General features: G+C 39.1%; 1 protein-coding gene across 2 annotated transcripts in view; it reads left to right on the forward strand.

Annotated features, from left to right (window-relative positions):
• The window catches only part of JAKMIP2 (janus kinase and microtubule interacting protein 2), a 169,573-nt gene that overhangs the window by 134,947 nt on the left and 20,389 nt on the right, over positions 1-14,237 (forward strand). For both annotated transcript variants that reach the window (XM_060006863.1, XM_060006864.1), the window contains exons 14-19: positions 919-1,017; positions 2,712-2,765; positions 4,084-4,149; positions 8,209-8,277; positions 11,025-11,102; positions 13,852-14,055. In XM_060006863.1, coding sequence (XP_059862846.1) covers positions 919-1,017; positions 2,712-2,765; positions 4,084-4,149; positions 8,209-8,277; positions 11,025-11,102; positions 13,852-14,055 — 570 coding nt within the window. The remainder of the gene's footprint in view (positions 1-918; positions 1,018-2,711; positions 2,766-4,083; positions 4,150-8,208; positions 8,278-11,024; positions 11,103-13,851; positions 14,056-14,237) is intronic.

Raw genomic sequence — 14,237 nt, forward strand, 5'->3', positions numbered from 1 at the left:
TATACACAAATATTTTATTGGTAAACCCTTGAATCTGTAAGTAAACTTTTTATTCTGTAATGCATTATGCAAAAGGCTAAGAAGCAAGGTAATTTGTTTTAGGAAATACTTTGTTTAACTTGACCAAGTTTCAGAGTCTTTGTTTTTAAGTAAAACATATCAATCAAATCAGATTTTGATTGTATCATGCAGAATACGGCATAGGGTCTGGTTGAATGTGCATGATATGTAAAGGATAAGAAAATTTCCCATTTGATTTCTTTGTTATTTCGCCAACAATTTCTTCTTGAGGTTATTTTACATTAGGTTTGGATAAAGTTAGTAGTTGGTATGCTTCAGTGAAGAAGAGTTAGGTCATCTTTGGTAGCCCACAAATCTTACTAATAAAGCTTGAGTGGATTGAATATGCAGAAGACCATGAGCTGCCATAAAACTTCATGGTCAGAAGAACATTCTTTGTGATACGTGAAAGCTCTAAATATTCATGTAGTTTAAAATGGAACTCCACTTCCCACATTTCCTTGATCCAAAAATTTGCAAAACGGGCCGCCGAGTGGCTGGGCCCATGAGCCATGGCCGCTGGGCCTGCGCGTCCGGAGCCTGTGCTCCGCGGTGGGAGAGGACACAGCAGTGAGAGGCCCGCATACCGCAAAAAAAAAAAAAAAAAAATTTGCAAAACTGGATGACACCATGTTAAATTCTTCTCCCACATCTCTTAGTTGACTTATCAGTTCTTTTCCATTAAATTCAAGCATGAAGATCTTGAGTTCGATTTTTTTTTTTTTTTTTTTTTTTTTTGCCAAATGGCATATTGATAAGCTGCTGAAATAGCATAGAGGCCACAGACAACTGGTTTAGTGATTAATCAGTTGTTGCTTTTTTTTTTTAATTCCCACATATTCTTCACTGTATTTCAAGGAAAGAGAGAGACGATCCCCTCCATTTAATCTGCAAATTCACCCATTCTCAGATGGTGTGAGTGCTCTACAGATCTACTGTATGAAAGAAGGTGTCAAGGTAGGCAGATGTTTCCCTGTGTATGTTGTAGACAGTAGAAAAACTGGGAATTGGAAAAGGGGAGGTTGTTTGTGACTGTTTTGTCTTTCGGTCACTGGTTGTCATTTTGATACAAACTATGTAGGAACTGAAAATAGTCACATCTATGGGAAAATCGACAGAACATACACAAAATAAATGTGTGACAGATGTATGAATGGTAACAGCAAAAACAAAAACAAAAAACTAGGAAGCCATGATTATTTAGAACAGTAACGTAAAGAGTGATACAGAATCAAAATATTAAGATAATTACCCTTGATTATCTGGAAGAAATATTAAATAAATTCAATATTTTAAGAAACATATCTCAAGGATGCCAGATAAAAAGGTATTTGTTGAGTCCCTTTGTTGTGCTGTTCTAATTGCTATGGAATTCATCATCTTGGAATTTCAGTATTAGAAGAAACCTTGAAATCATCTTGCCCACCATCTCTTTTGATATGGGTGTTTTAGGGAGGATTTCACTTTTGGAAGGCCTTGGGGATTATAACATGTTGCTCACTTAGACAAAATATAATTTCATCTTTAGTGATATTGGAATACATTTTAAATATTAAGGTCGAGTGGAGGTGGCTCCATCTCCTGGAAAATATATTGTCCCTCAATGTAACAGAATCACATAGTGACTGACTATTCCAGAGGTAAGGCTAGGAAGCCTCCCGCTCTTTCTGGTCTCTCCTTACCTTCTGCATGGCCCTTCCTGTTCCCACTCTGAGCCGCCAAATATACCTGCTTTAGTTGCCTTCTCTCTACCTCTGAGATTGAGCTAGACTTCTGTATTTCTGGCAGTAGGGATCTGCTAAACTGTTATCTGAACCTGAGTAAAAGGATAACGTGGTACTAATGGGGGGGAAATTAGGCCGAAAATTGTGCTTCTTTGACTTCTGTCTTAAACCACTCTCATGTTGTTTAAACTTCTGGCCTTCCTGGGCTGCGTGAAAATTTGTAAACCAAAGGAATTTTTTGATTCAACTCTAATTCAATGAGAAGCACTTTACTTTGTCTTTTCCTTAGATGTTTTGTTTTTAGATAAATCACAAACAACCTAATCAGTGCATGTAGTTTATATACAAAGGAACTCTTTTAAATGGAGTTCAGCTGCTTCAAATTGACTCCGGGACTATAATAAAAATCAGCTGTTTTCCATAGGATGGAATTAATGCTAAACACCTAAAAAATAGAACTGCTCTGCAGTTTTCTATGTGGCAGTCAAAATCTCAACCAGGTCAGAATTCCATTAATTAGAATGAAATTGGTTGGTTATTTAAATTTCTTTCTTGTTACTTTTCTTAATACTTGAAATCTACCACAGTTGAAACAATTTTCAACAATTATAAGAAAAAGAGTTACTGAGCAAATCCTGAGTCCTTAGTACATCCTAGATGCTTTCATGTACAATCTCTTTATCCTCAAATCAGCCTATGAAGAAAGTATTTATTTTGCAGTTGGCGAAATTGAAAATGCACTGTTAAGTAGTTTTCCCAGGTTCACACAGCTTCTATGAAGCAAAGCGGAACTGTAAAACCAGCTGTGCCTGATTGAAAACGAACCAAGGAAGAGCAGGTCTCAAAATGTCCTCTCTAACTCAAGGTTCAGGCAGGCACTGATAGAATGGTAAGCCACGACTTGAATGAATCTCCTTGATTTTGCAGGATGTGAACATCCCTGATCTCATAAAGCAGCTTGATATCTTGGGTGATAACGGGGTAAGTCATGAATTGTTTAAGTACAGTAAAGATATGCATTTGCCTAAAGAGAAGCAAGAAATACTTGCCAATGCATTACATGTGAAACAGTAGCAAGTGAAGGGAACTATACTCAGTATTTTGTAATAACCTATAAGGGAAAAGAATCTGAAAATATAGCTATACACATACATATGCATGTATATATGTAGTTATACATATATATGTGTATAACTAAAGCACTGTGCTGTACACCTGAAACTAACACAACATTGTAAATCAACTATACTTCAATTAAATAAATAAATAGAAAAAAACAAAAAAATAATAGCAAGTGAGACAGCAGGTTCACTTAAGCATGCGGCTTCTGGAAAAGAATCAGCAATCTATCAAACCACTCAGCTAAGGGATTGTAAGGATCTCTGGAAGGTAGTGGCAGAAGTGGGAACTGGTAAGGTGCTTTTCATGGGCAGGTTTCAGGTTTGAATGCCAATGGAGTGTGCGCTGATTAAAGCTAATTACCTTCTGACTGTTGCTGGGAGGCATGGGGGTGAAATTAATCAGTCATGCAGTTGCAAATGCTGCTAAACAGTAGGGTTGGTGGCAGCCCCATAAAAATGCGCTAGGAAACTATAATCCCTTTTCTTTCTAAAAACACCTTCCAGACAGGGTCAAGGCATATTAATTCAGTGGGAGGACCATTCATTGAGATACTAGATGAATGATGTATGTAGGTTGAAATAGTCACACTATTTTTTTTCCCTTGAAAAATTACCAAAGGAGAGAACAAAATCGATAAAATCACATCAAACTGCTGTGAAGAGATTACTCTTTATTTCATTTCTTTAATATCTTTATCGGAGTACAATTGCTTTACAATGGTGTGTTAGTTTCTGCTGTATAACAAAGTGAATCAGCTATGCATATACATATATCCCCATATCTCCTCCCTCTTGCATCTCCCTCCCACCCTCCCTATCCCACCCCTCTAGGTGGTCACAAAGCACTGAGCTGATCTCCCTGTGCTGTGTGACTGCTTCCCACTATCTTTATTTCATTTTGATTTCTGCTTTTCTTATGACTATTCATGCAGTATGCTTACAGTGAAACAAAATCAAGTCAGCACTAGAGATATAAAACCATGACATTTAATGTACTTTTTACAGGTTTTGAATGAACTCTTTGCTAGGAATTATTACTAAATAGAATAGGCCGTTTGTGAATGTTCTATGCATGCGTATGTGGCAGGCAAGTTAGGCAGTATCTTCTGATAGTATAAATGTCAAAAAGTGTTTTCAGCTTATTTTCTTTCTCCCCACCCCTTCAACCCCCGCCACAGAATTTAAGAAATGAAGAGCAAGTGGCTATAATTCAGGCCAGCACTGTGCTGTCCCTGGCAGAAAAGGTAATAAATCATACTAACATTCAAATCATCCCAGTGTCTGGCTTAACACTTGGGGTTGAAGGACAATCTCTGTGCACATGATTTTGCATTATTGAATACCTAATAAATATTTTATTCTTCAGGGTGATATAACCCAGATAGAATGAGAACACACAAAAGAAGAGTCTACACACTGATTTAGGGTGGGTGGATAATTCTTGCTTTGAAGTCTCTTAAAAATATAATTCTGTAAAAATGCAAAACCTGGATTACATTACTTAAGCCATCCTTACCAAGCTGGGAAACCAATAAAGAAGGGTTTTGTTAAGTGGTAAATTGGAGCATGGCTCTGTCTGTGGGCTTTTCCTTGGGTGTATACCTACCAGTTATTCCAACTGATTCTGTAACTTGGTGGTGGCTCCCTGCACCTTCATTTAGAAAGCCCAACCTGGGGACTGTCAGAAGAGCAACACTGCGCGTTCTCTCACCCCCTTGTGTCTAAACCTGGTAAATGCAAGAGAGAGAAGAAAGGAAAGAGCCAAGTGAAGAAACCTGGTAACTGGCTGTATTCAGGGCACCTTGAGAATCAGCACATAGTTGACGGTCATGTGTACATGGCTGGGTAAAGTAAGAACTTATGTACTATAAGTTCCTTGAGATGCTTTCTTAATTTCTAAATGCATAAAAAAGCATGTTGTAAATTAAATGAAACCATGAGCAAGCATTCACCTTGCTCCAGTCTGAAATGAGGCAATTCTACTGGTCAAATGACCCAGTTAAGTTACTCAAAAAAAACAATGACATTTAAAAAAATGGCAGAGGGAGAGGGAAGAATTGCTATGAAATAAAAAGTTACTTAAGAAATATTGAAATGGTCCTTTTTTGCATCCTGATTCAAGCAAACCAAGTGTGAAACCAAGGACATTTTGCTGACAGCTGGGGAAATTTTAATATGGACCAGGTATCAGATGACAAAAGGAATTAATATTAATTTTGCAAAGTGTGGAAATGGCCTTGTGGTTATGTTATTTCTTAAAAGACCTTAAGTGTTAGGGACACATACTGAAGTATTTCATGTGAAATATCTGGGATTTGCTCTTTTAAAAACTTCCACCCTTCACAATTTAATAACAGACCTTATCACTTTCCCTTTCCTCTTGTGATCAAATTAATAGCACCACATTTTCCCTAACATAGGTCTAGAATCCAGAATTTGGCAAGAGGGCCCCCTTGGAACTGGCCCTTACCTATTTCTCCAGCACCCCACTTCCTTCCTTGGTCACCAACCAAGGTCCAGCCATGCACAGATCCTTTGGGGGCTCCAGTCTCCTCTCTCCTCTCTTCTCTCTCCTCTCGCTCTCTGTCTCTCTATCACTCTATCTCTGTCTCTGTCTCTATCTACCTCTACATATTTTCATCCCTTGGTCCTTTACACTGTTCCTTTTGTCTAGATTTTCTCTTCTTCCCTTTCTAGCTTTGTCTGGCTAAATCTTAATCATTAGACCCTCCCATACATGGGGAAGCCTTCCTATTCGCCCAAGCCCAGTTAGGTCTTCTCACTCTGTGTTCCCACAGTGACCTGTGCTTCTGCTACCATGGCTTTTAGCAACTGTAATACAACCACACTTTTTTTTTTTTTTTCTGTAGTTCACTAGACTCTACACTCCACGAGGGCAACTCTGGAATCTGTTTTTCACTCTTTGTTTTCCTAGTTTTTCACACCAGAACATCTCATCCAGTTGGAGTCATGAAGGGCTATGATTCTTTATTGCAAGCGTTCCCTCAAGCTTCCTACTAAAAGCAGAAAGTACCCTATAGCACATAGGAACTGTTCTAGTAAAGCTTTGACGTATTAGTTCGTGCCTCCACTTACCTCCTTTGCAAAACAGGTGTGAGAGGTTCGGATTAAACAATCAAGGGGTGATGCCTATGCGCTTAGCACTGTGATTGAAAGTGAGGAATCAGCTGAATAAGACACAAGCTTGTCCTTAAAATGCTCATGGTCTGTGCAATTGCCTTTTGTGCAAATCTTTGCAATTCATAAGCTAAAGTCACCACCTCCTCCCATGTTTGGGATTCACAGATAAACATTTCTACCTCCAAGTAATTGTAAATATCATCTTGAACTTCCTGAGACCACACATTTGAATTATCTCTCTACCATCTGAGAGTGTGACCTTTAGCCAGAGGTTGAGCCTAGACAAATTTCCAACAAGGAAATCCTATTGTGACTTCGTATTAAAAATAATAAGAGCAGTGACCTTATGTGAGGACATGTTACGGGCCAGGGACTATGCTAAATACTGTCTGTGCACTATCTCATTGCTCCCCACAACCACCCTATATTCATCCACTATTTTCATTTTATCTGTGAGAAGACTGTGGCCTGGGCTATTCATTCCTCATCCTGCATCATCCATGTAGTCAGAGTCAGGAGCCAACATACAAATCTATAGCTAAAGCCCATGACCGGACTACTTCACTTCACGGTTCTCTTAAAAACATAGTGTGGGATTTCCCTGGTAGCACGGTGGTTAAGACTCCGCATTCCCAATGCAGGGGGCCAGGGTTCGATCCCTGGTCAGGGAACTAGATCCCACATGCATGCCGCAACTAAGGAGCCCACGAGCCACAAGTAAGAAGCCCGCCTGCTGCAACTAAGACCCAGCGCAACCAAATAAGTAAATATTAAAAAAAAAAAAACATGGTACACAAGAGAATTTGTTTCTCAATGGTAAATGGCAGCAAGCAAGAGGAAGCATCTTAATAAAGCTTGATGGTACACAATTGCAATATGAGGGTGTTTACAAGAAACCCATGACTTTGGACTGAAATTTGTTTCATGAGGGAAGCCATGTGTACGTACAAGAGCTGAGAGATTAGCACCTCTCCAGTCTCCACGGCCTTTTTTCTTTCCCCATGTTCCTTACAGCCAAGGGGCTGTTGGATATGGTGGCCCCTTGTGAATACCAAGGCTTTAGTATATAGAAAAATGCTCAGTACACCACATAATTTATCACAAACAAACTAAGAAGAAATAGTTGGTAGTGAGGCAAATTTCTAACAGTGTGGAAGTACAAAAATGAATGTTAACCAAAAACAAGAATGTATTGGTTACCTAGTACGTGCAGTACACTGTCAGTAGGACCTTAGGTTTATTACATCCTTTAATCTTCACATTATTATTAATCCCATTTCACAGATAAGAAAGTTGAGGCTTAGAGAAACCAGGTAACATTTCAAGGCCACATAGCCATGAAAAGCTAGGATTGGGATTAGACCCAAGGTAGTCGGCCTCTAGGACCCACACACTTAATTATTTGCCCAATTGCCTCCCTGAGGGATAAGCTTATGGTTAACTTGATGGAGACCCATTATAACAATTTATTCTCTGAAACCATATATGTGGTAGGCTCACAGTATATTATTCAAAGTCTAAATTCATTCAGGGTGTTGATCTGCGCTAATATCAACACCATCTAACAGAATGATATATTCTAAGTGTTAGGAAAGATAAGTTCTTTCTGTGTGATTTAAAATTTGTCTCCACTCAACAAAAATGATTCCTCAACATTTAGCTGTAATCAGTGTCATATACTGAAAAAAATGCCATTTCTCCAGTCTCACCTGGCCTTCTTTCTTTCATCATGCTCCCTCCAATCATGGAGAATTAGACATACCTTCTGCTTGGAACTTGCCCCTCACCTTTGCTTAGTCATCTCTGACTCATTCCTTACACCCAGTGCAACTGTCATTTCCAAGAAAGCCTCCCATGGTGTCCTCCAATGAGGGCAAAACATGTGTTGGTCTTATTCACCATCACAGCCCTAGTACCTAGCACATTGCCTCACACGTGGTAGATATCAATGAAGGCTTTCGTTGAATGAAGAATGAATGAATGAGTGGAAATTTATAAACTTGTTTCTGAGCTAAGAGTTAAAATGTACTAAGTTTTCACTCCAATTCTTAGTCTGCTTCCTGAGATATAAGGGGAAGAGACACTAAGCAGCTCAGGAGGCAGCACCATTTACACCATATCAAGCAATCATGTCAAACACTTGTGTCTGGTTTACCCCTTAGTGGATCCAGCAAATTGAAGGAGCAGAGGCTGCCCTGCACCAGAAAATGATGGAATTGGAAAGTGACATGGTGAGTAAAAATGAGATGTCAGAAAACAAAAGAAAAATTGACAAGACAAATGGAAAACAACTGTTTTCTAGCAGTTTTATCTGGCACGGATGGAAGTTTGTAGCCTTGCCATTATTTTGTGTATAGACTGTGAAACAGAATGCCCAGAAGTACCCCACAATTTCAAGTTATAGCCTCCAGAAATATCATGTTGTAATTTTGTAGTATTTCCAGAAGTAATGCTGAAGAAAATCCAGTTAGGTGTTTTCTTTCTTATGCTAAATAATTTTTCCACCAAATTGACAGAAATGATGGGTGTAACTTTGGTATTAAAAATCCCCAAGCCACCTCACTCCCATTAAGATGGCTACTATCAAAAAAACCCAACAAAAATCAGAAAATAACAAGTGATGATGAAGATGTGGAGAAACTGGAACCCTGTGCAGTGTTGGTGGGAATGTAAAATGGTGCAGCTGCTATGGAAAACCGTATGGTTAGTGGTTGCTCAAAAAATTCAAAATAGAATTTCCATATGATACAGCAACACCACTTCTGGGAGTACACCCAAAATAACTGAAAGCGGGCTCTTGAAGAGAGATTTGTACACCTGTGTTCAAAGCAGCATTATTCTCTATAGCTTAAACATGGAAGCAACCCAAGTGTCTGTCAATGGATAAGCAAAATGTGGTATATCCATCTATGGAATATTATTCAGCCTCTAAAGAGTAAGGACATTATGACACATGCTATGACATGGATGAACTTTGAGGACATTATGCTAAATGAAATAAGCCAGTCATGAAAAGACAAATACTGTGTGATTCTACTAATATAGGGTACCTACAGTAGTCATATTCATAGAAACAGAAAGCAAAATGCTGGTTCTCAGGCGCTAAGAGGAGGAAATGGGGAGTTACTGTTTAATAGGTACAGAGTTTCAGTTTTGCAAGATGAAAAAGAGTTCTGGAGATTGGTCTCATAACACTGTGAATATACTTAACACTACTGTAGATAAGAAAGTTTCTGTGAAACTTTTCTGTGAAACTTTCTTCTCTGTGAATATACTTAACACTACTTAAAAATGGTTACGATTATAAATTTTACGTTGTGTGTAGTTTGCCACTATTAGCTTTTGTTTTTTAAATCCCCAGGCCTGGGAATTGGTCATTTTTAACTTACAGCAATACATAGACTTTTTTAACAGTACGGTCATTACTGTTATCATTATTACTAAAAGTCAGGTAGTGATTCCTATCAGGTTGGGGAATCCTATCGTAAGAACAACAAGTTGAATTTACATAGCATGTGACAGCTTACAAATCATTAGCTCATATTTTACACGGGACTTACATTTTACCAACAGGTTAGGCTGTAAAGTCAAAACATATAACAAGAACTGTTTATATTCCAAATACCCTTGAACTCTAAATGCACAAACATTAATTAAGCAATCAGCTTGTTACACTGTTCTAGGCACTGCAGCTCAGAGGTAATTAGGAAAGTCACTAGCAAAATCGCATGCAGACATATCCTCTCTCAAAAGTTGATGCAATCAAGTTTACCTTCAGTGTTGGACGAGGCCCTTGTTCCTTGTTAAGCATACAGGGAAAGAATGGACTTGTGCTTGGAGCTAGGTTCTATATAAAGATACATTTTTTAATGCCAATGGCAAGATGCTCACAATATGAGAGCCACACAAAAACTGAGGACAAGCAAGGGAACATCAGATTTACGTTTCCCAGCTCACTCTGGCTTTGCAGCAAGAGCAGACACTCACTCATTAAGTGGCACTATGGGTGGAATTGCCTCCACTCTCTTTTATTTTTTTCTTTCTTTTTAAAATAAAATTTAGTTTAAATTGTGGTAAAAAACATACAGCATGCAATTTGCCATCCTAAATTATTTATTTATTTATTTAGGACACACCAGGGGCCAAGTTCCCTGACCAGGGATCAAACCCATGCCCCCTGCAGTGAGAGCACAGAGTCCTAACCACTGGACCACCAGGGAAGTCCCCCATGACTCTTCTTAAAGCAGATGCCCACCCCCAACCCCCTGCCTCCACCACCCCTTCATAAGTCTTAGCGAGACAGGCAGATGGATAAATTGGTCTGTTAGTTGGTATGTGGATGGAGCAATATGTGTGGTTAACTTTGTGCCCACTCTCTAAATTATCTTTGTGTTTGCTAATGATACACCGATGAGTTTGAATAAATTGTTTTTATTATACAACTTTGCTCTATTACATTTCATGACATTCTTACAAAAATATACTATCCCAGTATATTTACACAGATATATTTATTAGCATCTATAGCATTTATCTTGTCAGAAGTCTACCCTTAGGGACTTACCTGGCGGTCCAGTGGTTAAGACTCCGTGCTTCCACAGCAGGGGGCATGTGTTCGATCCCTGGTCGGGGAACTAAGATCCCACATGTCGTGCAGTGAGGCCAAAAAACAAACCAACAAACAAACAAACAAAAATCTATCCTTAATGACATACTCTTAAATTGGTATAGAAATCCTTTAAGACATTCCATGTGGATTGTTTGTTATATATTTTTTCTTCTTTCCATTGATTTGTACATTCCCTGTGTGAAACTATAAAAGTTGAACTATTTCCCTAAAAGACAAAATCTGTGACCCTACAAATACTAGTGATTTGTCTTACAGTGGAATTAGAGAAAACGCTAATCAATACAATTTATATATCACTTTCTCATTAACTAAGCTGACTCTATCTATTAATGTCGCCCTTTTTTCTAGGAACAATTCTGCAAAATCAAAGGCTATCTGGAAGAAGAACTAGACTACAGGAAACAAGCTCTCGACCAAGCATATATGGTAGGTACAACAAGCATTGGAGACACTCCGAGTGTTTACGATTACATGCTCTGGAGTAAAGCATCCTGTGTAATTTGTCATGTCATGTATTTGAATAGACCACAACGTGCAGCTCATTTATTCAGAGTTTTCCAGTTCTCATTCTAGAACAAATATATCTCTAGTTCTTTGCTGTTACAATACTCTTATAATAGTTAATAAATATTTCATTATACTTGATTTTTTAAAAAATTGAATTGTGTTGTTAAATAATATTTAAATAAACAACAGATTGGATGGCAATGTAGATTAAAGAGAAATTTTATTAAATCAAATCTGATTGTTGGGGAGCCTAGTCTAGGGGTAGAATAATGATGTATTTAATGTGATACATATTTTTAATTCATTTATTTCTGACAACAACCCTAAGAGGTATAGGGAATATTATTATTTATATATTACATATGAGAAAATGAAGGCTTAGAGAGAGAAAGAACTTGGCCCAGCTTGGTACACAAGTAGGTAGTGTTTAGATCTGACTCCAGACATTGTGGCCTTAACTACCGTCATCCAGCCACAGTAAGAATATATGGGTATGTATAAAATAGATAACTAATAAGAACCTGCTGTATAAAAAAATAAATAAAATTTAAAAAAATTTAAAAAATGTATGGGGAAATGGGCTGTGCCTTTTTCTCTCCTCCAGAAGATTGTGCTGAAGGAGGAGCACATTTGATCCATTCCCCCGAACCAAATTCATAAAGCATCATTCCTAATATTGGACTACAGCTTGCACTTCTCTCCGTGTGGACACCACCCTGCCCCCCACCATAATACACTGTAATGACTCAAGAGAAAAAGAGGAACATTTTGAGGAGTTGCTAGTAGAGGTTTTTATAATGCTTTCCTGGAAGCAGCCTGAGTCACTTTTGGGAAAAGAGTGAAGCACTTAGCCCCTGCTTATATCAAAGATGAATTAGTACTCCCCACCCAAGATGAATAAGAGATTCTGAGCACTGACTGATGGGGAAAGGAGAGGATGAGTATTGGCCGCTGATTAGAGAATAAAGAAGGAGGTAATTTTTCCCTCCCTTCCTATCCTTTTAGCCTTGCCTTCTCTACCTACACACGGTAAGATTAAACTGCATGTGTGTGTGTTCCAGGACTGAAGACTCATTCAGATAATTATTAATATATTTAACTTTTAAGAGATGAGACCTGCTTAGTCCAGGACAGGAGCCTGGAGAACATCCCTCACCAGGGCGTGTCCTTTCACCTATGTCAGAGTCACAGGGGATAAGATGATAGATTTTGGAAACTGTATCTGAAGCATGTGAAAGAAAAGAAAACTGGGGTATAAGAAGCAGTAGACTCTTCATCTAAAAAAGAAAAGCCTCAAGGAAGCATTTTATAGCTAGAGCAACTATAAATCTCAGAGTATTAAAAAACAGACCAACTCCAAAGACTCTAGGCTATATTTCTCAATTGTTATTTTTATAAGAAAAAAATGGAGACTATAAAGCCATCTTCAGAGGTGTGTCCTGTGGAAGAGAGGTGGCATTGTGTGTGTGAAATACCTCCAATTTCAAGTATTTTACTCCAACTTGGACCACTTTTCAATGCTTATTTATAAAAATATGGCCACCACGATAGATGTCTTTAAATATCTGTCAAATGAAAGAGAGAACAAACTTATTTTCAGCTACATTTGAGAATAGAAGGATATACAGTTATTATAACAAAGTAAGGACTTGCTAAAAATGAAAAGTATGTGACATGGACAGGATCACAAGAAAAAGAACAAACTCTCCATCATCGGAGTAGTTCACGTATTGGCTAGATGATCCTTATGGCATCTTATAAAGGGGATCATCAAAAGGATATTTAAGGTGGAGAAGCTTTTTTTTTTTTTTAATTATTTATTTTTGGCTGAGTTGGGTCTTCATTGCTGCACGCGGGCTTTCTCTAGTTGTGGCGAGTGGGGGGCTACTCTTCGTTGCGGTGCGCAGGCTTCTTTTTTTATATATAAATTTATTTTATTTACTTATTTTTGGCTGTGTTGGGTCTACATTGCTGCGTGCGGGCTTTCTCTAGTTGTGGCGAGCGGGGGCTATTCTTCGTTGCGGTGCGCGGGCTTCTCATTGCGGTGGCTTCTCTTGTTGTGGAGCACAAGCTCTAAGCAAGCAGGCTTCAGTAGTTGTGGCACACGGGCTCAGTAGTTGTGGCTCGTGGGCTCTAGAGCACAGGCTCAGTAGATGTGGCGCATGGGCTTAGTTGCTCTGTGGCATGTGGGACCTTCCCGGACCAGGGCTCGAACCCGTGTCCCCTGCACTGGCAGGCAGATTCTTAACCACTGCGCCACCAGGGAAGTCCCAGTGTGTGGGCTTCTCATGGCAGTGGCTTCTCTTGTTGCGGAGCACAGGCTCTGGGAGTGCGGGCTTCAGTAGTTGTGGTGCACAGGGTCAGTAGTTGTGGTGCGCAGGCTCCAGAGCTCAGGCTCAGTAGCTGTGGCGCACGGGCTTAGTTGCTCTTCGGCACGTGGGATCTTCCCAGACCAGGGATCAAACCCTTGTCCCCTGCACTGACAGACAGATTCTTAACCACTGCACCATCAGGATAGTCCCTAAGCTGGATAAGCTTTGAAATTTATTTTGTTGCTAGGATCCTGTGAGACTAAAATAATACATCCCTCCACATGTACACACATGTGTACATTCACACACCACACGTAAGATGCTAAATTCCAAGGTTTTCTAATTCTATTTGCCAGAGAATCCAGGAACTAGAAGCGACTTTGTACAATGCTCTGCAGCAAGAAACTGTTATCAAGTTTGGTGAATTATTAACTGAAAAACAGCAAGAGGAGCTGAGGACAGCAGTGGAAAAGTTACGGCGGCAGATGCTGAGGAAGAGCAGAGAGTACGACTGTCAGATTCTACAGGAGAGAATGGAGCTCTTACAGCAAGCCCATCAGGTGAGGATGTAGTCACTACATCTGTGTTGGGTGGTACTAAGAAAATGGGACCAAGTGCTCAGTACATAGTGTTGACTATAAGTATGGAGAAGCCTGGGAGCTAGAAGCTATTTTCAAAGAGTAAAATAAGTAACTGTTGTTTTCCACCTACACTCAGAAACAGGACCATGGTTTTATAATGA

This window comes from Delphinus delphis, chromosome 3 (assembly GCF_949987515.2).
Source record: "Delphinus delphis chromosome 3, mDelDel1.2, whole genome shotgun sequence".
NCBI classification, from domain to species: Eukaryota; Metazoa; Chordata; class Mammalia; order Artiodactyla; family Delphinidae; genus Delphinus; species Delphinus delphis.